The following is a 26,640-nucleotide window of genomic DNA, read 5'->3' as shown; positions in this document are numbered from 1 at the left end:
AGCAACTCTTTTTCTCCTATACCTATGTCCCTTCAAGGCCATCCTGAGGTAAACTCAGGCTCACAATCCAATGCAGGAGCAGAATGGGACAGACTCCATCCATTTGTTCATCCATTCTTGTACCTAAGAAACATGTCTTGGCACCTACTGTGTGCCAGGTGATGTCCAGTCTCATCCAGTCCAAAAACACATTTTCCTCACATTTTTCTGGATGGAAGTCTCTGTCCAGCCCCTTTCCGTACAAGTCTCTTCTTTCTAAAAGGTTTTCAAGAATGCTCCAGCCGGGCTAGTGGAGTGCCTCAAGGGGTAGAGTGTCTGCCTAGCAAGAGTAAAGTCCTGAGTTCAAACCCTAATGTTGAAAATAGAGGAGGAGGAAGAAGAAGAAGAAGAAGAAGAAGAAGAAGAAGAAGAAGAAGAAGAAGAAGAAGAAGAAGAAGAAGAAGAAGAAGAAGAAGAAGAAGAAGAGGAGGAGGAAGAAGAAGAATGGTTCAGCCATTCCATGAAGTTCAACCCTTTTTGGACAATAGGCAATATAGTTAGTCAACACTTTGTACAAAATAGGGAGGATTTCCCCCTTATCCAGGATGGGTCAGAGTATGGCTGAAGACATGCCTTTGGCAAGAAGAACAGGAGGCACTGGGTGGTGGTAAGGTATCTGATGGGGAAAGTTTTCCTCATATTAGGTGTGTCTGGATGACATACTGGAGTGGAGTAAGAGGAATAGGGACCAAATGACTAAGTTTTCCTCATTCTTTCCCTTATCTCAAAAAAGGCTCAACATCGGCTCCCTAGCCAAGATGTCCAAGTAAGTAAGAACTCCTTCTGATACTCTGAATCTGTGAATTGCTCCCTATCCAAATGCAAGAATTTGCCTCTGGAGGAAGAGAAGTTTCCAACCTCTCCCTAACTTACGGTCTTAGACTCTATCCCAATTACCTCTGCCTTTACTCCATCTCCTATTCTCCTAATCCTAGAAATATTTCCTTTTCCCTACACTTCCCTTTCTTTTCTCTCCCTTCCTCTCCTCTTTTTGCTCGCCCAATTCCCCTCCCTCTTTCTGGTTTTCTCTTCATAGGGTGTTTAAGAAGACCAGCTCCAATGGGAAGGTGAGAGAACCTGGTCAAGTTGGGTAAATGAAAGGGCAAAGGGCAGAATTGTGTAGATCCTTCAAAGTCTCAGGGGTCTGGGTTGAGAGTTTCAGGAGAATTCATTCAAAGCTACTACTAGTGAGACTAACATAGGAGTTGGTTCCACAACAGCTCTCCATCTACCTGGGGAAACGAGACTTCATGGACCATGTGGACACTGTGGAACCCATTGGTCAGTAGTCCAAAAGGGGAAAGAGCTGGGGAGAAGGGAATGGGAGCCAGAAAGAAAAAGAAAGCCCAGGAAGAACCATACAGGAAAAAGAAGCCAATTGAAGGGGAAAATGGGAAAAACCATTTCAGGGGTCAGCTTCTGTTTTATAGTCACAATTTTTCTGACCATGGTATCATCTCGTCCTCTCTCTGCAGATGGTGTAGTCCTGGTTAACCCTGATTATTTAAAAGGTCAAAAGTGTGAGTGGACATTTTTGTTGGTCTCTGTATGTTTCAGGGTCGCAAACTGAAATGTCATACATGCCAGGTATGCAGCCTGAATGAGTGGAGTGCCAGAAAGTGTTTATTGAGTGAGATTTGAGAATTCTAGCCCAAAGTGGCCAGATTTTCTGGTTGTTAAAGAATTGAAATGAAGCTCCAATTAAAAACTTTGAGACCCAAAGTCTGAAAAGATGTTAACACACTTACATGTGTGTTGAAATTAAAACAGCTTCTTTATCAAATTTTTTATTTTCTTCATTATTGTTGGTGGTGTCTTCTTGGCTGTTGATCTGAACATGGGCTTAGACTGCTTATGGAATGATCCAGTCCGCCAGAATTCCATATTTTAATGTAAATTCCCTGACTTTCAAATGACAGGAAATTGTTAAAAGATTTTAAAAGGCCAGGATAGGTCAAAATACTCTTCTTTATCTGTAAACTGAATGTGACCCTCAGGCTGCCATTTTGCAACCTTTGGTACATACCTTTTACCTCTCCTTTTGTATAAGGAAACTGCCTAACCTTTCCTTTAAAAAAAAAATCCCCAACAAAGAAACAAAATAACAACCACAGGAAGTAACAACAAGAGATATTACTCTGACAGCAGTACTACAGACCAACATTACCCTGAAATTTTTCTTCATTGTTTTTTTTCCTTTTAATTCTCACAATGGATCAACCCCACTGCGATCCAACTAGACTGAAAATTGGGTTTATCTTGAAAAGGGTTGATGAATACTAGTTCTGATGTAACCTGTAGATATTGAAGAATGAAGTCAGCCTTAATCTCTCAGAGTAAGCCGTGTGGATAAACATTCTGGCCAGTTTTAAATATCAGAGAAACTTTGCAGTATAGCCATAAATTAATCAATAGACTTCCAAGTACTTCATATCTCTAAAACCTAAATGTTTTTTCACATTCCTACAAAATATTAAGAATAACCTATGGAAAGAAATTTTTAGTTTAAAAAAAATGCATGTTGATAAAGGTGTAGTTTTCCTTTTATTTGAATCTTCTTTCATGCCCCTTTAGTAGAGTTTTATATTATTATTCCTTTAAATCATGCATGTTTCTCAAATTTATTTCATATGTTTTGTTACTTTATGAAGATCATCTATTTGCGGCATTGTTTTTTGGCAGTACTGGGGTTTGAACTCAAGGCCTCATGCTTTCTAGGTAGGCGCTCTACATCTTGAGCCTCTCTGCCAGCCCTTGCATCACATTTTCTAATGTGCTTTTGTATCGAGGTGCATTTGTTGATGTAAACTATGCTTATTTTATACCATTGGTGATAAAAGTTAGTGATAGAGCAGGGTATGTGGTCATATGAGCAAATTCTTGTTTAACAACAATCTATCTGGGATGTCTCTGTATTAACTCTTACCACTGCATGTGACCACTGTAGAGTGGTCACAGAATAAAAAGTTTGACTTCAGAAAGGAAATGAGAGAGAAGTTGTAGGTACCTAAGGTGACCTTGTGTTCAGTTATTGAAGCAAAACAAGTTGGGATGCACATAACAGATATTAACAGCTGTCTCTGGAATGTGATGTATTATAGTGGAACTCTGAGTTCTCTTTTTTATTATATTTTCTGATGTTCATAAAATTAATATATTATTTGTATAATGAAAACAAAAATCAATAACTTTAGAATATTTGTTGACTTTTTAAAAGAAGATAAAAACAAGCTTCCTAACACACAAAAAAGGATGATGTTAAACTGCTAAAAAGCCAATTAGAGCTTGAGCTGACAATTTGCTCTGCTGCCTCCACTGCCGTCCTTAGGCACGCACAGGCAAGAGGGCCAAGAACAATTTATCAGGTTAATACCCTCACCTCAGGGGCCACTAAATCCTCTTCTACCTTGCCCCTCCTGACCTTTTCTGTTTCATTCCTCATCTCTTTCATTTCCTCCCTTCCCCTGCCTCCCTGCATGCACCCTCTTTGTTGGTGGTGCTGGTGCTGGGGATCAAGCCTAGGCCCTCCTGGTTAAATGCTAAAGCATGTGCTTTACCTCTGAGCTACCCTCCAGTCCCTCAGCCATTGACTTCTCACTTTCTGTCTTTTCCTTTTTCTTCATCTTATGCCTTTCCTTTTTTTTTTTTTTTGTTCCCTCTCCCACTTTAATTGGCTATAATTGAGAACCAAGGTGACTTTTTGGGGTGGTACTGGGGGCTGAACTCAGGGCCTGATGCTTGTTAAGCAGGAGCTCTACCACTTGAGCCACTCCCCCAGCCCTTTTTGCTTTGGCTATTTTTTTAACTTGTACTTTTCTATTTTGTTTTTTTATGATCATATTATTGTTCTACAGGGGTACATTGTGACATGTACAAAAGTGCTTATAATATATCATAGTTAAATTCACTCCCTCCATCATTCTCCTTTATCTGTCTTCCCCCCATTCCTGGCATAGTTTCAACAGGTCTCATTTTCCATTTTCATACATGAGTACACAGTATTTCCACCATAGTCACCCACTTTAGCTATTTTTTAAGATAAGGTCTCGCTTTATGTCCTGGCTGGCCTGGACCATGATTCTCCTATTTCTGCTCCCTGTGTAGCTGGAATGAAGGTATGCACCACCTTTCTCAGCATTTTTATTGGTTGAGATGAGATCTCACAAATATTTTTGCCCAGGCAGGCCTTGAACTGTAATCCTCTCAATTACTGCCTCCTGAATAGCTAGGATTACAGGTTTGAGCCACCAAGCCCAGTCAGAGAACCAAGGTGAATGTATTTGTTGTATCTTTTGATATTTGTTAAGTTTGTCTTAATTGTAGAAAAATCAGAAAGCACAAGTGAGAGACTATAATCCAGTTACCATTGATTATGAACAATCTCTAGTAATATTTTAGTTCATATTTATTCCTATTTTCTGTGCAAAATATATTTTTATTTAAATGCTATATTATATCATAATTTATAATTTTCTGTCAATAACTTCTGTGTCGATACATAAAAATCTATAACTTTAAGTTACCGTAATTGTATACATGATCTTAAATTATTGGACACTTACTTTGTTTTCAGATTTTTGCCATTATAAACACCCCTGTAAAGTACATCCTGTGTGTGTGTGCACAAGTTTATATATGTACAGACACACACACACATATATATGTATATATCAGACGTATTCGATTATTTCTTTTTTTGGTGAGACTGAGGTTTGAACTCAAGGCTTTCTGCTTGCAAAGCAGGTTCTCTACCACTTGAGTCACACTTCCAGTCCATTTTGCTCTGGTTATTTTGGATATGGGGTCTCTCAAACTATTTGCCCAGGCTGGCCTCAAACCATGATTCTCCTGATCTCAGCCTCTCAAGTACCGAGGATTACAGGGGTGAGCCACTGTGGCCCGGCAATCCAACTATTGCTTTAGGCTAAATGCCTAGAAACTCAATCAAAAGCCGAAGGGCATTCATACTTTTTTGTTGTGGTAGGAATTGAACCCAGGACCTCCCACATGCTAGGCAAGTGCTCTACCACTGAGCCATGTCCCCAGTCCTTCATTTTAAAGCTTTCTATATTTATTACCAAATTGTTCTCCAAAAATATTACATCAATTAACTCTCCCTTCCACAGTATATGAGGTTGCCCATTGCTCCAGTCCTTATAAAAAAAAAAACCATAGACATTATCATTACTTTCAGTATTTGTTATTTCTTTTGAATATAGATTCATCTTATTCATTCTTGATTTTAAAGATAGATAATCTTATAATCTTTAAAAATACTACAATAAGTTGCTTTCTACTCATGTGTGGCAATTGGTAGTTTTCTTTTCTCTGGGTTAGGGCCCTGATAGAAATAAAGGTACTCACCCGTTCTTTACATCTTTCCTTGCTTCAATCTCTGTCACTTTGGCCTTGATAAGGTATCCCTCTCTATCCCATCTCAACTCCATTAGTACATTTCAGAGGCTTTCTATCTGCCTCTAATCTTAGGTACCAGCTGCAAAATACGAGTTCAATTGTATCTGTTCCATTTCTGCCATGATTTCTATCATCATCATATCATCAGTTATCTTTGTCTATAATCACTTTACAGTTTCCACAGAGATTTCTTACACATTAACTCCTTACAAACATCCTCTGAGTGAAGTTGGACACCATGAGTCTAGGCTTTGGAGTCTGATAGGCATGTGTCAACATAATGGACTTTACTTAACTGCTCTGAGCTCATTTTTTTTACCTGTAAAGTGATGGTAATACTTGAGGATTATTGTAAAGTCTGAATAGCATAACATATGTAATGCTCCTTGTGCAGGCCTATTATTGACAGGTGAGACAACTGAGGCTCAGAGAACTCAAGGAATATATACAAGTCCTATTCATGCATGGTTATTCTGACCCTAAATCTTACTCTCCTTTTAATTATTAAATATTTCATACATAGGGAATTATATAATGAATACCTTGCATCCATCACCTAGCTTTGAAAATAATTACAAAACAAACTGATCTCATCCCTTTTCCTCCTTCCCTCATACTTCTCCTTCTCTCTCCTACCCAGGTAACCACTATCCAGAATTTGATGTTTATTCTTCCTGTGATGCTTCTATATTTCACTTCCATATTTATATATCTATGATCAAGTTTGATATTGTCCTTCATTGTTTTAAGCTTTATATAAATGGTAACATACTGTGCATATAATTCTGGAGCTGGCTTTTTTTTTTACTCAACAGTTTTTGAGATTTAACTATGTTCATATATGCCTTAGTCCACTTGTGTGGCTATACCAAAATACCTGAGACTAGGTAATGTATACAGAAATTTATTTTTTCAGAGCTCTGTACACTGGGGAGTCCAAGATTAAGGTTCTGGCAGGTTTGCTTGCCTGGTGAGGGGCTACTTTCTGCTTCCAAAAGTGGTACCTTGCTGCCATCTACCACAGGGATCCTCACATGCCAGAGGGGGAAGGGCGAGAGAGAGGAATGCTGCTTGAAGCTTCTTTTATAAGGCCCTTATTCACAAGGGAAGAAGCCTTCAGCACTTAACCACCTCTTAAAGGCCATCTTGATACCATTGTAATGGTGAAGTTTCAACACCTGGGACTGGAGGTATGGCTCAAGCAGTAGAGTAGTAGAGCACCTGCTTTGAGCACCTGCTTTGCGATCACCAGCTTTGCAAGCATGAGCCCTGAGTTCAAACCCCAGGCCCACCAAAAACAACAGCAACAGAAGTATCAACACCTGAAATTTGGAGGGGACTCATTCAAATAACAGCATGATGTGAAGTTCTAGTTCATTTATTTTAACCTCTATTTTGTATTCAATCATATGAATATTCCACAAATTTATCACCCATTCTCTTGTTGATAGATATTTAGATTACTTCCCATTTTATGTTCTGACAAACATTGATACAGTGGACATTCTCATATGTAGCTCCTTGTAAATTATGAGCACGAATTTGTGTCAGGTAGTAGACTTCTTAAGATATGAGCAGGTTCAATGTTACTGGACAGTGCCAAACAGTTTTCCCAAGTGGCTGTATTAACGCACACACCCACCAGCAGTGCTTAAGACCTCCAATTGCTTCACACCTTCATGAACACTTAGTGTTGTCAGTCTTTAAAATATTTGACAATCTGATGAACTATTACCTCATTGTGGTTTTAATTCGCATTTATCTGATTACTAGTGAGACTACTCGTTTTCATATGTTATTGGCCATTCCATTTTGTGCTTCTGTGAGGTCTATTCACATTCTCTGCACACTTCTGTCCTGCTGTATTATTTTTACTGATTTGTGAAAGTTATATATTCTAGATGCTAAAATCCTGTTTGCTATATGTGTTGCAAATATTTTCTCCCTGGATTTCTTTTGTTCTCTGTATGTAAAACTTTTAACAAAAAAGTTTTAAATGTTACTGTAGTCAAATGTATTCATCTTTTCCTTGATGAACATGCTGTTTGAATATATTACATTCCCTCTCTGTGTCTTCCTATGACCTAGTTAAGGTCTCCTTTTCCACTGTTCTGACAAGCCACTCTCTTCCTCCTTTGCCTGCAGTGTTTGTCGTGTTGACATGTGCTTTTCGTTATGGCCGTGATGACTTGGATGTGATTGGTCTGACATTTCGCAAAGATCTGTATGTACAAGCCCAGCAAGTGGTTCCAGTTGAACCTACTACCCACCAGCAGCCCCTCACAGTCTTACAGGAGCGACTTCTGCACAAGCTGGGGGACAATGCCTACCCCTTTACCCTGCAGGTACGAAGCCCTAAGTCTAGGCCAAGGTTTCCAGGGAAGATTAAGAGGGAAAGTTAAAGAAGAACAGAGAGGACTCCCTGTTTATTCTGTTCACTGACCTCTTTTTGGTTCCTTAGATGGTTTCTCACCTGCCCTGTTCAGTGACATTGCAGCCAGGACCCGAAGATTCAGGAAAGGTGAGGTCTGGGTTCTGAGAAAGAGGGCTGTACCAGTCACCTTTCCATCACCATGACAAAATATTTGAGATAATTAACTTAAAAGGAGGGAAGGTTTATTTGGCTCAAGGTTTCAGAGATTTCAGTTCATGATTGCATGGACCAGTTGCTTTGGGTCTGTAGTGACACAGTGCATAATCAAGCATGTGAAAGGTCTGTTTACCTCATAGTGGCCAGGATTCAAAAAGAGAGATGGGAAGGGTTCCAAAGGGCATGCCCCCAATGACTTATCTTCCTCCAGTGTAATAAAGACCCTACCTCTTTTTAAAAACATTTTTATATGTTAGTTATACAGGAGTTTTGTTGTGTTATTTCCATATATACATATCTTATACCCTGGTTTGGTTCATCCCCTCCATTATTCTCCCTCTTACCCTATTCCCCTTCTTACTTCAACAGGTTTCAGTGTTCTATATTCATAGATGTATGGAAAGCACATCAACCACATTCACCCTCCTTTACCTCTTCATTTAACTCCCCCACTACCTAGTGCCCTCTCCATACCACAACCTGTTTTACATTCCTGTCCTTCATTGCTTGTCTGTTCATTGTTCAATGGGGATTTTGCCTTGGTATTTTGCCTGTATTGTTCAACAGTTTTCAGTGTGTTTTGTTATGACTTGTTCCTACACAGATGTAATATATTTCATTATTATTCACGCTACCATTCTTTTCTTCTTTTCCTCCTCCCTTAGTCTCCTCTAACAGTCCCACTATTGGAAACATGTTCTGTATCTATTTATATCTTTATGATAATGTTTTTATTTGTATTGGATTTATCTTCCACATATGAGTGAAAACATGCAACCTTTGTCTTCTGAAACCTGGTTAACTTCATTTAAGATGATGTTCTCTGGTACCATCCATTTACTGGCAAACAACATAATTTCATTCTTCTTTATGACTGAATAGTATTCTATTGTATATATACCACATTTTCTTAATCCATTTATCAGTTGTAGGGCATCTTGACTGCTTCCATAGCTTGGCTATTGTGAATAATGCTGCAGTAAACATGGGTGTGCAGGTGTCTTTATTGTAACCTGACTTGCATTCCTTCAGATATATGCCTGGGAGTGGCATTGCTGATCATATGGTAGTTCTATTTTTAGGGTTTTTTTGAGGAGCTTCCATACTGCTTTCCATAGTGGTTGTACTAATTTATATTCCCACATACAGTGTATGAGGGTTCCTTTTCCCCCACACCCTTGCCAACATTTGTTGTTGTTTGTGTTCTTGATGATAGTCATTTTAACAGGGTAAGGTGGAATTTTAACATGGTTTAATTTGCATTTCCTTTATAAGGCCCCACCTCTTAAGTGTTCCATCACCTCTCAATAGCACCATAGGCTGAGAACTAAACTTTTAGCACATGGCCTTTGGGGGGAGGGGTACATTTCAGATACAAACTACAGCAAAGGAATAGATGGGTAGTGCCAGTCAAGAGGAACAGAAAGACAAATGGACAAGACTGAAGAAGTGAACAGCAAAGAGATGGCATTTTCATATAGGCCTTTTCATATAGGCCTATGATGAAGGAAAGAACAGCCTTAGTAATGAGTTCTCTTTCCTCCTACCCCTTCATAGGCCTGTGGTGTTGACTTTGAAGTAAAGAGTTTCTGTGCTGTAAACCTGGAGGACAAAATCTCCAAGAGGTATTCTTTGGTCTTCCCCCAAATCCCTACCTCCAGCCCCTGCCAGTAATCAAATGCTGCTCTTGTGGCAGAAAAGTCCTACTTCTAACCTCCATAGCACCATCATCACCAACTTTTATGTAAAGGGTGAAAAGATAAATATTGATTATTTGTGGGCTATATAGTACTGGTTTCAACTACTTAACTCTGCCATAGTGTGAAAGCAGCCACAGATACTACATGAAAAAACATGGCTGTGTTCCAATAAAACTTTACTTATGGACACTGAAATTTGACTTTCATGTAAAATGCACGTGTCATAGAATATTTCTTTTTTATTTATTTCAACCATTTATAAATGTAGTAACCATTCTTAGCTTGTAGGCCACACAAAAACAGGCAACAGGCTAGATTTGGCCAGTGGGCCACAGTGTGAAACCCTTGGTTTAGATACCTACATTGAGGGTCTAGAGGAGTTCTCTGAGGGAGGCCTTCTCCCACCCCTATACCCAAGCAAGGACTAGGCTATGAGGATCTCATGGGGAGGTCTGTGGTTCCAAAATGAGATGTTATGGCTAATCCCTTGGCCTTTACTTAGTGACTGTGTGCGGCTGGTTGTTCGGAAAGTACAGTTTGCACCCCTGGAACCAGGTCCTGGTCCCTGGGCCCAGACCATCCGCCGTTTCCTTCTATCAGCTCAGCCTCTACAACTACAAGCCTGGATGGACAGGGAGGTTGGTGAGCCCCACTTTTTGCCCTCTACCCCAGAACCCCTGTGATACCTTTTCTTCACTGATTTCCTACTTGGGTAGCCAGAGGTAAGGCAGCAACAGTGCTAAGGAAACACGAAATCTATGTCTTGATCTGGGTATCTCCCTCTATCCTTGTGAAGGGAATCTCTCCTGCTTCAGGTTCACTACCATGGAGAACCCATCTCTGTCAATGTTTCCATCAATAACTGCACCAACAAGATTGTCAAAAAAATCAAGATTTCTGGTGAGCTGCTTTTCCCATCTCCCTGTACCCAGCCCCCAAACCATAGGTCTCTTCCTAAAACTCTTCCCCATTTACCTGTTTATACTCATCTTGGCTTCCCCCCAACGTAGGCTTTTCAAAATATATATCTTTGTCCATGCTCACATCTTATTTCATCACGTATGGGGTGCTCATGGACAAGGCCACAGCTGAGGGAAGTGAACTGAGGCTTTGAGGAGGACTGAGTGACTATAGTCATGTGCTTTTTCTCTCTTGTTCAGTTGACCAGATCACAGATGTCGTCCTGTATTCACTAGACAAGTACACTAAGACCGTGTTCATTCAGGAGTTTGCGTGAGCTGGGCCTGGGGTTGGGGTCAGAGCCAAGGGGCAGGATGGTGGGAAGAGGGCCAAGAGGTATAGCAGGGGGCTAGGGAAAGAAGAAATGGGGGACAGGAATGAGGAAAATCAAAGTGAGAACTGAAGCATAGAAAGGAAGAGACTGTTAGGAGTACTAGAGGGAGGGAACATGACTTATCACAGAAGGACCATCACGGTGCTAAGAGAGGGCAGGGGCATAAGAGTTTCCTACCAGAGTTACCTGCTCTTCATAGTTAGACATGCACTTCTCTTTAGATAGTCTAGTAGATTCTTGAGATTGTACAAGATACTCTTGGAAGTGAATGTACTTGGCAAGCCTAGCCTAAGTTCTTTTGTTCTCCTTTCAAAGGGAGACTATAGCTGCTAACTCCAGCTTCTCCCAGAGCTTTGCAGTAACTCCACTCCTGGCTCACAACTGCCAGAAACAGGGCCTGGCACTGGATGGCAAACTCAAGCATGAAGATACCAATCTGGCCTCTAGCACAATGTAAGTTCAAACGTAACTTCCAAACTCCACTTCCTACCCTAACCCATTCCACATGAGTCTCATCTTCAGGGAAGCCTATTTACTTTTAAAAATGTCCCTGGGTCAGTGTTCAGAACACTTCCAGGCCTGAGAGCCAGCAGCAAGTTAAACAATTCCCGTAGGACCAATGTCTGCCTTTGGTCATAGGCAGCAGGAAAGGGAAATGCGGAGAGGAGAAAATCTTTATGTTTGTATAATATTTTATAGCTCACAAAGGCCTTGCATATATACTATGTTATTTTCATAAGAAAGCTAGACAGGTAAGTAAGCTAGACAGGTGTTCTTAGGCCATTTTACACTTACAGATTCCAAGACTCAAAAGAGAAGGAACTTGTCCCAGGGCTACATAACTAACAGAGGTGGATAGAATTCTATTACATGTCATCTGGCTCTAAACTCTGATCTCTTCAGTAATTGCTCTGTAGAGAAGATAGAAATGGAGTAGGTTAGAAAATGAGAAATGGGGCAAAAGCAGGACTAAAAGGGAGAATGATATGACAGGAATTGATAGAATTCAATGACAATGATTCATTTGGTCCTATGCCTTCAAAGGCTCTAGTGTTAGATGTGTCTTCCACCAAAAGCCATCTGCCACCATGTGACAATTATAAATTCCCCCAACTATCCCCACTCCTTATCAGTTATAGACTGTTATTGCTACAGAAATTATTCAGACAGTATTATTTTATGGCGAGGGAATCATCAACCCAGAGCAATTAAGAGACTCTCCCAAGGTCACAGAGCCTTTCGTTTCTTATTTTTCAATCAACAGGTTTTTATTGAGCACTTGTTAAATGCTCATTCATGCTAAGCACTGTGGGGCATTCAAAGTTTAAGAGTCTCTGCCTTCAGTCAATGTCTGGCCTAGATGAAGAACAATGAAGAATGCAAACGCAATCTAACAGCTAAAGTACATGTGGTTCAGATTATGAGTCCAGTAGAGGTTAAAAGAAGCCAACATAGTTGCCAAGGGCTTCTTAGAGAAGACAGAATGAGCTCGATCTTAAAGAATGTGTAAGATCTGGATACCAACAGAGAGAGAAAGGAACATTCCAGACTGGAGACATGACATGGGAAAAGGCTAGAAGGTGGGAATCCACATGACATTTTGGAATGCAGAGATGGGTATGCCTAGGCTGTATCCCAGGCGTTAGGAAGTTAGGGCAGAAAAGGTTGGGAAGGGTAGCTGAGGCCAGATTGCTTTGGATCTTGAAAGTCAAGCAGAGTAGTTATAGTCAATAAGGTGGGCTCTTGAGCAGAGTAGGTACTATGGTAAAACTAAATTTTAGGAACAGAAATGTGATCCCAATGAGTAGGAGAGATTAGAGCCTGGGAGATATTTTGGGAGAAGGCAAAGGTAATAGGGTGTGGTGACAGAAATGCACAGGAAGGAACTGGGGGAACTGAATGAATTACTCCCCTTTCCATCGGCAAACACACAAAAATGGACATTACAACTTCCAGTCTTCAACCTGGAATGAACAAAGAACTGCTGGGGATCCTGATATCCTACAAAGTTAGAGTCAACTTGATGGTGTCCAGTGGGGGGTAAGTGAGAGTTCATGATCCCTCTGGGCAGGGGCTAGGGAGCCAAGGGTCGTCTCACTTCTGTTTTTCTCTCAGTTGGACTAAGTTTACAACCCTGTAAATTCAGTGAGCAAGTCACCTTCCTCCCAGAAACCCATTCTGTTCCTGAGTTGGCCTTACCCATCCCATGGTAAAAGTAGGTTGCCCATTCCCCATTATCAGGTACTAATTTTGGGTGTCATTCTACCTACAGCATCCTAGGAGATCTGACAGCCAGGTGAGAGAGTGGGGTGAGGACTGGGACAAGAAGAAAAGTAAGTAGGCAGAATCTTAAGGCATCCTAGGACTGGAAATCTGAGGGAGGGAGGGAAAAAGGGAGGAAGGGAGGTTCATCTGGTAATCCTTTGCAGTGATGTTGGTGTGGAGCTGCCCCTGATCCTGATCCATCCAAAGCCATCTCATGGTGAGTGACCAGGTGGGACTGCCAGGAATGGTCACCCTGAGGGTTGGGGACCAAGTAGTTCTGATCTCATGACTTGGAGATAGCAGTTTGGAAAGAGAGAGAATAGCAATGTGCAGGTTAGTGTCTAGGTCTTCAGGGGAAGTGTGGGAGGGAGAAGGGGGGCAGTTAAAACATTTCAGGGAACTGGTGAGCCCCTTATCAGCTTCAGCTCCATCACTCCCCTCCATGCTTGCCACAGAAGTCACTAGGTAAGGTCTGGAAGACACTCCCCCCAACACCTACCCTCCATTTTATGATAATGGAAATGAAAGAAACTTCCCCAGGGTGTTGCTTTCAATACATGTGTAGTGGAAACATCTGGTTTAGCTTTGTGTCAGAGTTTAGTGCTTTTCACAAACCCTTTTCCCTTTCTGCAGCCCCTGCCTTCCAACCCCTGCTCTTCCCCCTCATCCCTTCCATTTTTATTTTTCATTTTCCTCTGCCCCTCGCTCTTCCTTCTTTCACTCTGCAATCCCTTCCCGCGGTCCCACTGTCAGTTATTACTTCCCTTTTGGCATCCCCGGGACACTTTTATATTGGAGATACAAGGATACAAGCCAGTGTGGTCAATGTGTGTGTGTGTGGGATGGGGTAGGGGTCCCAAGGGGAGCAAAGGGGCCCAGCAGAGAAGCAGGAAAGGGATTGCTTCTCTGGGATCAGCCAAACGGGGTGTATGTGGGGGATGCCCAGAAAGGGGTTCCTAACCCTCCATCCCCCTCTGCTGCTTCTGCAAGCTCGGAGGACATAGTCATCGAGGAGTTTATGCGGCAGGAGCATGGCAGAGTGCAGAAACAAGAGGCTTTGACAGCTAAGCAAGAGGAGGGGAGCTGAAAACCTAGCTGCAATGCCGGTCTGTGGGAGCCCCCACTGTACCACGCTAATAAATCGCTTTGTCCAGGCGTGACTGTCGATCTCTTTGCTATTTCCTCCTCCTGGATGAGAATGGAGCTACTCAGAATGATCCTCCCCCCTTTATCCCTATGATTAGATTACCCTTAGCCTTTGTTCCTCCCCTACGTGGCCCCCGACTCCTCTCTGACATTGCCACCCACCCTCCCTGGATCCTTGGGCTTTCTCTCTGGCTGTGGCCATCCCTGTCCCCACTCTATCACCTACTCCTGCAATCACCCCACGGCCCTAGCAGGAGTACAAGGCACAGGAGGAAGCTGAGGGGGCGTGGCCACACACAGAGATGAAAAGCCAACTGTCTTAGGCTCCTGTTGGGGAGTGTGTGGTGTGATGCCAGGTAGCAAAAGGCCAAGCGCAGGAAGCCAGCACATCTCCCACTCCCACAATGTATGCTTTTGGTCCACTTGGGGCCTGGAGCAAGGCCAGAGGTTTTAGCCTGGAGACCAAGAGAAACACAAATACCAGGCTCTGTGCAAATCCAGACTTGTATTCGTGGGAAAGCAGAGCAATGTGGGTCTGGTTTGGGCTTTGGGGATAGGAAGGTGTGAAAAGTTTGGAATGGGATGGAGCGGGTGACTTGAGGAAGCAGGTTCCTCCTCCTGGGGAATTTTCGAGTGTGTGAGGAGGGGTTCATGGAGACTGTGGCGGGGAGAGAGGGCAATGGTTAGCCTACTTAGTATGTTCCTCACAGTGCAGAAGCGTCCATCAGCACCTGCTCCATGGAACCCACCAAGGAGTCATTTTTGCTTTTTTAAAATTTTTTGGTGGTACTAGGGTTTGAACTCAGGGCCTCAAGCTTGCTAGGCAGGCACTCTTACCACTTGAGCCACTCCATCAACCCTTCTTTTTGTGATGGGTTTTTTTCAAGATAGTATCTCAGGAACTATTTCCTTGGGGTTGCTGATTTCTGCCTCCTGAATAGCTACCAGTGAGTCATGGCTATTTTTGCCTCTTTTGTTGGCCAACTCACCAGGGGATTCTCTGCCTCAAACATCTTTTGTAAGTGCTAGAAAGTTGAGCCAGGACAACCTCCTCAAGGGCTATCCTCCACTTCTGGCTCTAAGACTCCCGGTATTGGGGGCAGAAAGGGAATTCAGAGTATTTAACTTTTTTTTGCAGGCAACCATTGGAACTGTCTTCCTAAGACCATGGACTTGGAGGACCAGATAGCAAGTGTTAAAAATCATACCACTAAATCTATGTCTCAACCCCTTAAGCCTACTCATCACAGTAGAGTAGCACTTACCACATCATCTGTGAATAAAGAAGGGGAAAGAAAAAACTGAAGTCTCTCCCGTATTACCAAGCCCCATGATGTCTCTGGTCTTCTCTGCCTTTATCTAAACTGTAAGGTAAAGTTCAAAAGGACTTGAACCCTGATATCTGCTATCCTGTAGGGTCTTCCTTAATCAAAACAGTATCTTGAGACTGGTTTACTGTCTGTAAACTACTTGAGGCTGTGGCAGACACTTTTCAGGGATCCAGTCTCCTTGGCTGTTTTTATTCTGCCATTAGGTTCTAGCTCTTAAAATTCAACTTTCTTTTCTACCTTTTCCCATCTTCATCCTAAACATTTGTTTCATGCAGGTTCAGCTGCATCTGTGGGACACAGCTGGCCAGAAGTGCTCTTGCACCTAATTTCTAACTACATTAATTCCTAGCTACCTACCTAATTCCTAGCTGATTAGTGATTCAACTATTATAGTGGTCATCTATGATATCACAAGTGGGTGTTTTGGGATGTTTTATTTGAAAAGGGGATTATGAGGGAAGCAATAGGGAGGTTAGTAAGACTAAAAGAGGAAGGGCAGGTACATTCTTCTCTCAGACTTCTAAATATTTCAATTCTCTGCAACACATTTTTTGAAGACATCATTTCTTTCAAGGAGACAAAAGTGGGAAGAAGACTTATGGGCAAAAAGAGGCGATGTTGTCATTATGCCCATGCATAGTAAGACTGACCTGAACAATGAGTTTTTCTAACATACCTAAATTCAACCCTAATGGGGAGGGTCTACTGTTTACTTGGGGAGGAATTACCAGTGTCAGGATCAGAAAGGTTATGAGTTCAAGGTTTCTAGGGTTCCTGGCCTAAGGGAAGTATCATTACATCTTAGAAGGATCTATCCTTAACCATTAACTCTAGGTTATTACTATATGGTCCCTTTTACCTTTTTGTTTGAGACAGGATCTCACTATGTAGTCTAGGCTGGCCTTAAACTCACAATCTTTCTGCCTCAGCCTCCCGAGTACTGGAATTTATAGACGTGCTCAGCTCCCTTTTGTCCAGATAAGTCTTTGCAAAAGAGTTTGTGGTCCAGAGACCTTAATGTGATGTTTACTGAGGTGGCTATGCCCCTGGCATAATACTGAAACCAGTAACCATATAAAAAATATAATACCTATCTCTCTTTATGCTACTTCTATTACACTGTCTCTAGCTACCCACCATCACCTACACTTTTGCATAACTTTGGCTTATCCTATGGTAGGTGGGAGGCAAGATTCATCTCATCATGCAACCCAAAAGCCTGGAGTCATCTCAGCCTCTGAACATTTTTTTCTTTTGCTTGTCACTACAAACACACACACACACACACAAACTATTCTAGCATGTGGTTTCTGCCCTTCTTCACGAAGTAATTTTACCTCCACTGGTGGGAATATTCCTTTTCCCAGCTTCCTTTGCTTAGTTAATGGGTTAATGGCCAGGCCAATTTTTCTGCTTGAGTGGTGCTTAAAGGGAGAATGGAACTACCTTTAGTCCAGAGTATTTCTTTGGTTTGCCAAGGATGAAGGGGATCATGTGATCTTCCTCTTGTTTTTTCTAGAAGTTGCTCCTATGAGTTGAGATTTGACTCCAGTCATCTCACTCTATTTCCTCCCTTAACATATGTATTAGGGGCTGAAATACAACTGCAACCCTTCAAGAAGTCAGACATCAAAAACCATTGTTATAGATAGCTTAGGGTGTCTCTGCCTAACCTGATAGACTTGTTGCATTTGGGCTTTCCATGCCAACCTTCTCCCCCACATTCCAGGCTTATGGTTTGCACACTTGGCTACTTTTCTAACTCCTAGGTTTAGGAATAAAACAGAACCTCTGAAAACATTATCATCTGACAGCTTTATTGGGTGGAAACTTCTTGCAGCACCTGGGAATTCCACCCTACATTCTCTGATGGCTAGAAGTTATGTGGCTGGCATAACTTCAAAGGCCAATACAATTCATTCTTCACTGTTTTCTTATAAACAGTGTTCAATAAACAACTGGTCTTTCAACCTCAGCCTGCTATTGCTTATGCCTCTCCACACTGTATCTATACCTTCATAATGCAATTGCCCCATGTTAGTCTCTAACAGCCCTTTCAAGTAACTCAAAGTGAGACACACTTTAGAGCAGGAGGATTTTTGGCTAAGCCTTTTTACCATGTTGACCATACTTTTTAGATACGTTGTTTTAAAATCTGCTGACCACAGGGAAGAGTGTTGGATATCAACATTCAGTAGACTCAGTCAATATGCTTTTGTTAAAGTATCTTGCTGTCTTTTTTCTCAAATGGCCACTGGGGGATCAGAATAGCAAATAGGAACATAGGATAATTCCCAGGAGCCAGAGAAAACTAAATTAATTCTACCTCCAGTTCTACTCACAAGGGGTAATGTCCCCAGAAATGGCAGTGAGCCTCTAGATAGATACCTTAGGGCTAGGGGCATGGCTCAAGTGGTTGCCTAGCAAGCTCATGGCACTGATTTTAAGCCCCAGTACCACCAAAAAAAATTAGAAGAGGTACCTTAGTAGAGCTAGAGGGGGATATGGGAAGAGTCAATTTCTTCATTGACATATATTAGACCAGTGTTCCCGTATTTGAAGATTCATTTGCCTTGCTTATTTAAAAATTCAATTTACAAGCTCTACCAAAAACCAACAGAATCACTCACCAGGGGAAGGAACTGGCAATACATACTAAAGTTCACCATGATTGTTTCAAGTCAATTTTTGAGCTTTCACCATAGGGGCACCTTGCCCACAACTTCACTAGAAAATGGGTATTTTCAACATGCCAATGTAGGTGACATAGGTGTGACCTAGAATTAGTAACTAAATATCTAAGAACAGGGCAGAAAGTTATTTGGGGCTGGGATATTAAAAAAAAAGTTGGCAGTTAGCATCACTTAACCTACAAGATGGAAACTGGGAAACAATTTATTACTCTGCCTGTGGGAAAAAAATGCATCTAAGCCCCTTCCTTGGTTTAAGTTCCAGAAAAAAGAATCTGGGACAGGAGAATTATATCAATACCGTCCCAGCAGAGAAACAGCTAAAGCTGCGAGGGGAAAGGGCTCTGCTTCTCTCAGTATCCTTCACCCTAGGCCATTCCTTGGTCATACTGTGGCTAAGGTTCCTGGGCCTCTCTAATGATCTGACCAGGCATAGACAGTTGTGAAGGAAGTATAGAACTGGCTGTTTATTCCAGTGGCTCCTCTCTTTGGAACAGTTTTTTTCTTGCCTCAATAGCATTTTACATCTAATTGATATCATTCAAGTCACAACATTTATTCAAGTATTGTGTTTTACTTTTTTGGACAGGAGGAAGAAGGGGCAAAAACAGTGTCTAAGTGTATTATACATCCAATAAATGTCAGTTTCCTTTTCTTGCTGGGTTCCCTCCAGAATAGGCTATCTCTAGACATCATCATCCTTCTTTCAGATAATGAAGCCCACCTAGAAAACTAGGAAACTCAAAGACTCAAAGTATAGTACAATTTGGGTAATGCAGTTGGCTGTCTTCCCATCTTCTCCACCCATTATGCCAAGGAGGGGCTGAAAATTTCCCAAGTGGCTTCCCTGGGGCCTGGCTAGCTTGTTCCTGGCAGATTCCACTTGGAGGGCCATGGGCTGCAACTCTCTAGTGCACAGTCCTCTCTTTTTGGCGATGATAATCTGGGAGAAAGAAAGAGAAGGAACAGAGCAGGTTATTTTCAGGCCTGAGCTCCTAATTCCCATCCTCTAATTACCACTATTTAAAGAGTTCCTATCTAGGGCCGTGACAAGTAAGTAAAAAAGCAAAGAAAGTGACACTTACTGTAGGGAAAGAAGCGCACACGCATGCTGATTTCACGGGCTGTCTTCAGGATCTCAACAGCCTGGAGGGAACACAGCAGATTGTCTGAATAAACAGATAAAACCTGGGACAGAATCATAATAGGGAGGATGGGAATTACAACTCCAACCTTCTGAGTCATTAGTAGCTGCTTCCCCTCTGGTATGTTTCCCCAGGAGAGATGCTTTCTTATGAAGTGACAGATTAGGCTAAACCTGTCCAACCTGCCTTACCTGGAATGTCTTCTTGTATCAATGCAGCCCAACTGCTGTGCTCACCTTGCTGTGCTCAATATCTTGGAAGTCCACATCATTCACAGCTAGAACTTGGTCCCCTTCTTGAAGTCCTGCTCGATGTGCATCAGAGTCAGGAATCACCTGTTAATAAAGGAAGAATACATGTAATTGGGATAGGGTAACTTCAGAAAACTGTAAATGGAATTTAGTGCTATTCAAAAGTAAAGTGTTATTATCTTTCTGTGACAACATAAGGAGACAGGTGATTTGCCAAATGGAAAGTTTTGAAGGGAGAAAGGGTGTGCCCCCATTATGCTAACTCTATCAGTCCACTGAGTCATCCTTCTCAGTCCTTGAGCCATCAGTACTGCAATCTGATAACAAAGTGAAGTAGCTAGTAGGTGTGGCCTACGAGGCACACATACCTTGGAGATGAAGATGCCTAGCTGGGAGGCCTTTCCTCCTCGGATGTTAAATCCCAACTGTAAGACAAGAGCATGGAATGGGTGCTCAATACAGACCACAAACACAAGAACATTTAATAACATCACTGTATAATAGCTCAATTTCTGTGTTCTGCAGAGGGAAAAGAGGAGTTGTAGAAGTCATATCTCAACTTTTCTGACCATAAGAAGAAAAGTTTCCTCCACTCCCCACCTATTTCCCAATCCATTCCCCCCAACGTGGCCAACTTCTGATGTGGACAAATCTAGCCTGGAATAAGAGCCTCTACAAGCTCACCTGAGCACCAGGAGGCTTCTTCAGTGTGACGATTCGGGGTAGAAACTGGGTCAACTCATTGTTGTAGTCTGGGTGGTATACTCTCTGCAAGACACAGCAATCCCAGAAATCTTACTGCCAGTCATAGATGTGACATCTTCTTCTGGAGCAGGAATGTATCATCCTCAAGTGAGGAAAAGGTAAAGTCATAGAATTAGTTTAAGGAAAACAGGTAATACTGTCCAAATGAATAGATGTTTAGCATGGGGACATGGCAGAAACCCAAGAGTTCTCTACTTCTTTACCTTTTGACAGAATGGAAACTAGGGCTCTGAAATTCCAGAATTCACTTGTGTAGATACATCCCAATTACCTCCTTAAGAAGTTTTCACTGGAGCCCTGTTGCTCAAAACTCAGCTTCTAGGGCCTTTGGTTAAAAGAAGGATTAAGATTCAATCTCCATTTAGCTTTCTAACCCTGCCATTCTACTTTTCATGCATCATCTCATGCCCTGGGAAAAATTCCTGGGCATGAATTCCTAAGCAAAAATTCCCCACTCAGGAAAAATGATGGTTCCCACCTCATGAGGAGGAATCCATGCTGGGGGATTCTCATAGGCAGGCAGAAAAACCACTGGATAGTCATCATAAGGAATCCGGCTTTCCATCTCAGGCAAGGCCCTGGGAAAGAAAGAGTGCATCAAAGCAGACAAAAGTGATTCAAAAGGGATAGCAGCCTAGCAAGTTTCAGAAAGCAGCTCCCACCCATTCTAAGGCCAGCAGTCTATGGGCCTAGCCCACAACCTAGATGTTAAGATCGGAGAAGGCTGAGGCTTGGCTCAAGTAGTAGAGCGCTAGAGCGTGAGGGCCTGAGTTCAAACCACAGTACGGGGGGAGGGGGGACACTGGAAGAGAGAAGGAAGAAATATGATGAAAAAAATATTAACTTTGCTAAATATCTAGATGCCAAGCGACTTGCTAGGTGGAGACAATACAGACATGATTTCGTATCTACAATCCTGCAAAACAGGTGTTATTCGTGATCATGTCAGAGAAGAGGAAATTAGAGTCGCATCTAAAAAAAAGCTACTCCCAAAGATCTAGGTTGTGCTGACTCCAACTATCTAGGGACTGGGGCGGACACCGCCCCACATTCTATAGAGGTGATTAGTAATGATGGGGTCCCCTGATTCACTCTTCCTTAAACCAGCCACCTTCCAGATCTCTGTCCCTAATCCTGCCTGAGTCCCAAGACCTTGTAACGCCGCACCATCTCACCGGCAGGTACACCGGAGCCACCAGAGCCTCGGCTCACAGCCAATTCAGCCTTGGAACCGGAAGCGGAAGCTCGTTAGGATAGAAAAGGGGCAGGGCCGGGCGGCGGCGCGCGCTTGCTCTCACGTCCTGTACGCTTCCTTCTTGTGCGCACTGACGTAATGCTCCGCCTCCAGGCTGTCTGCGCTCCTATTGGCTGGCGCCTCCGGGGCCGATTTGAAACTTGGCGGTTAAAGTTCCAGTTGAGCCAGGGCGCCAGGAGACCGGGGAAGACTGGGAGAAGGGACATTTAGTTTGGTGAGTTAAGAGGACACACCTTAGGTCAGATTCTGCCTTTCCCGATACAGTGGGGCCTTGGTTCTTTTGTCGCTGTCTCCGGAGTTTTTTTCTTTTCATTTCAGATGCCACTTCACTCTTGAGAGTGTCGGATCTTTTTCCATTGTGGACAAGTGTGAGAGTAATCTAAGACAGCGATTTGGCTGGGACGGAGGTGCCTCCGCGACGGCTGAGTTCCATAGCCCTCCCCATCCTCTACGGAGGGTCTTTCTATTCCTGCCACCTACCAAGACTCATCAGTGAACCCCGGTTTTCTCCCCCGCAGAGACGGGGCTGGGCTAGGATCATGAAGGAGGAGGTGAAGGGAATTCCTGTAAGAGTGGCACTGCGTTGTCGCCCTCTGGTCTCTAAAGAAGTTAACGAGGGCTGCCAGATGTGCCTTTCCTTCGTGCCTGGAGAACCTCAGGTGCGTAGCAGAATCCACAGCTTGTCTCTGAACTGCTGGGTGGCAACGAGGGGCGTGGCCTTTTTTTTTCCCTTACGCCTTGTCCTTTGCCTTTTATAGGTGGTGGTTGGTACCGATAAATCCTTTACCTATGATTTTGTGTTTGACCCCTCTACTGAACAGGAAGAGGTCTTCAATACAGCAGTAGCACCACTTATAAAAGGCATATTTAAAGGTGAGGCCATTTAATTCGTGGAAGGTTTCTTGAGCCTATAGTTAAGACTAGGCACAGTGCCCTGGCACTGCTAATACAGGAATGGGTAAAATGATTCCTGTCTTCAAAAAGTCTCTGTACCCTTGAAGCTTTATACTGTATTTGATTTCTGTGTTTCTGTTTATCTTTGACTTGTACATATTTTTGTTCCAATCTGAGTTAGAGTATAGGCTCTTTGGTGGGTGCTGATGATGATCCGTGTGCCAACCTGTTTCAGTCCCAAGCCTCAATATTCATTATTATCCATCCAGGGAGAAATTATATAGCCTCCAGGCTCTGAAGGTGTTCAAAGTCCAAGGGGCAGGAAGAGAAGTAGATGACTACATAAATAATTTTGAATACATAATTTTTAGAAATTTGTTGCACTTATCTTAAAATATGGTAAACGTTAAAAATATACAACAGTCAGTCCCGCTATAGAAGTAGCACTGTTTTAAAACTAAGCGGTATGAAGAACAAAAGAATGGCACTAACTCTGCTTTCCAGGTTTTAGGTGAATTTCATAGAATAGGGAACTTTTGACAAAGGTCAATTTCCTAAAGCCCCCCCCCCAATACTATGGCCAGTTAATAATCTTTATTGCAGGAGCTAACGTTTTAATGTTGATGACCACAGCAGTGTTCAAAAGAAGAGTGTTAGTAACTGAGAGATGTCTTATTATCATTCTAGTGCAGCAGTTATTCAAGATTTGAAACAGAGATTCATTGAAAAGAAGTCGAATTGTGGCATACTAGTGCCTTAAAGTCAAAAAGTGCATTGTGTATGATCTAGTTGAACTTTCCATCCAAAGAAAAATGCAACTGTTAGATGAACTTCCAGTGTCTGTTTAAATTTTTGTTTGGCAGGGAACTCACTAATTCACAGGTACTCCACCTTTATTTTGGTTTTTGTACAACTCTAATTGTGTTAGAAAGATGGTGCTATTGAGAAGAAATTTACTTCCCAGTAATTGTTACTCAGTTGTTAGTTCATTTCTCTAGATAAGCAGAAGCCTTCCAAGCAACAGCTATTCACATATATTTTCACCTTTTAAAAAAATGATGCCATGGCTCAGGGCACATTGAACACCTTATTTCAAAATGTGAAAATACTAAATTTGTAGAAATTTTGCAAGAACAGCAGAAAGAATTTTTTTTTCCTGAACCATTTGAGATGTGTTGTTGACCTCATGACCCCTGAATACTATAGCTTATACTTCCTACAAAGAAGGACTCTCTTGTAAGGTAACTTAATTATGGTAACATAATGTAGCATTGCCACATTACTACCATCTAATCCTTAAACCCCATTCAAGTTTTGACAACCGTTCCAATAATGTCCTTTATAGCAAAAAGAATTTGATTCAAAATCACACATATTTAGCTGTGCTTCCTTACTCTCCATTATAAAATGGTTCTTCAGTCTTTTTATTTTAGTTTCATGATTTTTGACACTTTTGAAGATTACGGGCCAGTTACTTTGGAAATGTTTCGCAATTTTGTTTTGTCTGATGTTATGATTAGATTCAGGTTATATATCTTTTAGCAGAAATATCACAAAAGTGGTGCCATATTCTCATTGCGTCCTGTCAGGTAAGACATGATTTTAATTTGTTCTATTACTATTTTTTTATCAGTACTAGAGTTTGAACTCAGGGCCTTGTGCTTGCTAGGCAAGTGCTCTACAACTTGAGCCATATACCCATCCCTTTTTGTTTTAGGTATTTTTCAAGTAGAGTCTTGCATTTATGCTTGTGCTAGACTGAATTGCCATCATTCTATTTATTCTTCCCATGTAGCTAGGGTGACAGGCATGTGCCACTGTACTCAGAATTTTATTGATTGAAATGTGGTCTCAAACTTTTTTGCCTAGACTGGGCTTGAACTGTGATCTTCCTGATCTCTACCTCCCAAGTAGCTGGGCTTACAGGTGTGAGCCGTGATGTCCAGCTGTTCCAGTACTACTGATGTTCATTTTGATCATATGATTAAGGTGTTATCTGCTGGCCTTCTCCACTATAAAGTCAATCTTTTCTTGCCTTTTCACATATCCGGAAGACTATTATATGGTTCAAATGTCTTCTGATAACCATCCCCCTTCTCTTTAGCCCTTCCTAAAACAATGTTTTTCAGGCTCTCACTGTCTAGTTATCTTCTTCAGAATGTACCTCCACAGCTTACTAAGAACACTATAAGTTTTATGTTCATATTCTCAAGTTGGGAAACCATGAAAATTCAAGCATGGTCTTTAAAGACAATATTAAGTAGAAAGTGATTGCAATATATAGGTGTTTAACATTGTTCTCAGTTGCAAAAGCAAAGCCATTATTTTTCATAGTCAGCTCAATAGCACCCTTTTGTACTCTGAACTCCTGGTAGCACAGAGCCCTGAGTATTATATGCAAAGTACTGAAAACTGTTTTCCCAAGATGATGCTTCTATACATATCTGTGGTATTGCAGAAAATTATGGAATGTTGCTCTATAATCATACCAGACGATACCATCAATTTATTAAAGCGAAAATCTCGATTTACCATCTTAGGATTTTTCATTTAGAATAGCAGTTTCCTTTAAAACTTCAAGATTATCATGTAGATAAACATAGTGTTTAAAGACTTGAAGATTTTCCCTTCAGACTTCAAAATTATCTTGTTAAATAGTAGGTAACAACTTTGGCATAAATATGGTAATCATTTAACAGAAAGCTTACCTGTGTTTCTTTAGAACATGTCTGTCACTCTAATAAAGGACAGTTCCCAAGGTCATTTATTTCACCTTGAAATAAATTTGGATTTATAGTTCTTCTAGTTGCTACTACCTTATAATTAATTGAATTATTATAATAATTGAAGACTAGCCCATCTGTTGTCTAAAGTTTCTTTTTAAAATCTTACTACTTGTAGCGGGGTTTATCTGTCTCTAGTTTCAATCAAAACTTATGGGACGAAAAGAAAATGCCCAAGTAACTAGTAATCTGGATTCTCTGACAAGAGAAAACATAAAAATTAATCTATAAAACAAATACTTTTAATCTCTATTACTTGGAACTAAACTCAAAGTGTGAATTATTCTTTTTTTGGTGTTACTGGGGTTTGAACTCAGGACCTTGTGCTTGCAGGGCAAGTATTCTACCACTTGAACCATGCCCCCAGCCCAATAATTGATATCCTTTTGATTTTTCTGGCATAGGCACTTGCATTTAATAACTACTTTTAACCTACTTTTTTCAGTTAACTATATCATAAATACCTTTAAGTGGATGATTCTTTTTTGCTCTATAAAAGCAAAGGATATATATAACACATTGAATCATATTTACTGACATTTCTGTGAGCACCCTGATGATCTATATGGTCTGGGTGCATTTGGACTATTGAGATGAGGAGTAGATGCTTTCATCAATTGTAAAAAAACAATGTTGCTGCCTTTTCAAATGAAGATATTCATCCTCTCTCTCTCTCTCTCTCTCTCTCTCTCTCTCTCTCTCTCTCTCTCTCTCCCTCTCCCTCTCCCTCTCCCTCTCCCTCTCCCTCTCCCTCTCCCTCTCCCTCTCCCTCTCTTCCTTTTGAGGCAAGGTCTACGTACTGGTCTTGAACTTACTATGTAGCCCAGACTGACCTCAAACTGTGACTCTTCTGTCTCAGCCTCCTAAGTGCTGAGATCACATGAGTATGCCACCATGTCTGGCAAGACTCTTTTAATCAAGAAATATATGCCAGCTTCATCGTATATTTAAGTATTTTATGTTTTAGCTTTTAAGAGCTGTCAAGAAGGGGCAATAATCTAGAGTTGGTATTTCTCTGCTTATCTTCAATGGTACAAAGTCATGGCATCCACAGAACTTTTCTTTGTGTCTGCTATT

General features: G+C 41.6%; 3 protein-coding genes across 6 annotated transcripts in view; 2 read left to right on the top strand and 1 right to left on the bottom strand.

Moving 5' to 3' along the window:
• Positions 1 to 731: 731 nt before the first annotated feature.
• On the top strand, positions 732 to 14,458 carry Arr3 (arrestin 3). Its single transcript, XM_074062317.1, has 15 exons — positions 732 to 805; positions 1,076 to 1,106; positions 1,260 to 1,320; positions 1,515 to 1,559; positions 7,600 to 7,799; positions 7,916 to 7,975; positions 9,602 to 9,669; positions 10,247 to 10,382; positions 10,560 to 10,644; positions 10,905 to 10,977; positions 11,354 to 11,491; positions 12,995 to 13,078; positions 13,311 to 13,334; positions 13,468 to 13,520; positions 14,294 to 14,458. The coding sequence occupies exons 1-15, from the start codon at positions 732 to 734 to the stop codon at positions 14,305 to 14,307; spliced, it is 1,146 nt and encodes a 381-aa protein (XP_073918418.1). The 3' UTR covers positions 14,308 to 14,458.
• A 4,566-nt stretch (positions 14,459 to 19,024) lies between these two features.
• On the bottom strand, positions 19,025 to 21,956 carry Pdzd11 (PDZ domain containing 11). Its single transcript, XM_020182825.2, has 7 exons — positions 21,807 to 21,956; positions 21,110 to 21,209; positions 20,551 to 20,634; positions 20,235 to 20,291; positions 19,852 to 19,950; positions 19,556 to 19,616; positions 19,025 to 19,413 (listed from the first exon to the last, which is right to left on the bottom strand). Exons 2-7 carry the CDS (start codon positions 21,194 to 21,196, stop codon positions 19,379 to 19,381), a joined length of 423 nt encoding a protein of 140 aa, XP_020038414.1. The 5' UTR covers positions 21,197 to 21,209; positions 21,807 to 21,956; the 3' UTR covers positions 19,025 to 19,378.
• Positions 21,957 to 22,015: 59 nt separating this feature from the next.
• Kif4a (kinesin family member 4A) overlaps positions 22,016 to 26,640 on the top strand; it is a 108,020-nt gene continuing 103,395 nt past the window's right edge. For 2 of the 4 annotated variants that reach the window (XM_074064475.1, XM_074064472.1), the window contains exons 1-3: positions 22,016 to 22,100; positions 22,205 to 22,545; positions 22,645 to 22,759. In XM_074064475.1, the coding sequence (XP_073920576.1) occupies positions 22,426 to 22,545; positions 22,645 to 22,759 (235 nt within the window). In that variant the 5' untranslated portion in view covers positions 22,016 to 22,100; positions 22,205 to 22,425. The other 2 variants (XM_074064474.1, XM_074064473.1) reach the window with 2 other exon arrangements.

This window comes from Castor canadensis, chromosome X (genome assembly GCF_047511655.1).
Source record: "Castor canadensis chromosome X, mCasCan1.hap1v2, whole genome shotgun sequence".
Taxonomy (NCBI): Eukaryota; Metazoa; Chordata; class Mammalia; order Rodentia; family Castoridae; genus Castor; species Castor canadensis.
This window is presented reverse-complemented; position numbering and strand designations above follow the sequence as displayed.

Coding starts and splice junctions, on each gene's coding strand:
- Arr3 (XM_074062317.1), top strand. CDS start 732: ATGACTAAGTTTTCCTCATTCTTTCCCTTATCTCAAAAAAGGCTCAAC. Junction 1,321..1,514: donor GGACACTGTGGAACCCATTG/GTCAGTAGTCCA, acceptor CTCTCTCTGCAG/ATGGTGTAGTCCTGGTTAAC. Junction 10,383..10,559: donor AAGCCTGGATGGACAGGGAG/GTTGGTGAGCCC, acceptor CTCCTGCTTCAG/GTTCACTACCATGGAGAACC.
- Pdzd11 (XM_020182825.2), bottom strand. CDS start 21,196: ATGGAAAGCCGGATTCCTTATGATGACTATCCAGTGGTTTTTCTGCCT. Junction 20,292..20,550: donor AGAAGCCTCCTGGTGCTCAG/GTGAGCTTGTAG, acceptor CTTGTCTTACAG/TTGGGATTTAACATCCGAGG. Junction 19,617..19,851: donor AAGATATTGAGCACAGCAAG/GTGAGCACAGCA, acceptor TGTTCCCTCCAG/GCTGTTGAGATCCTGAAGAC.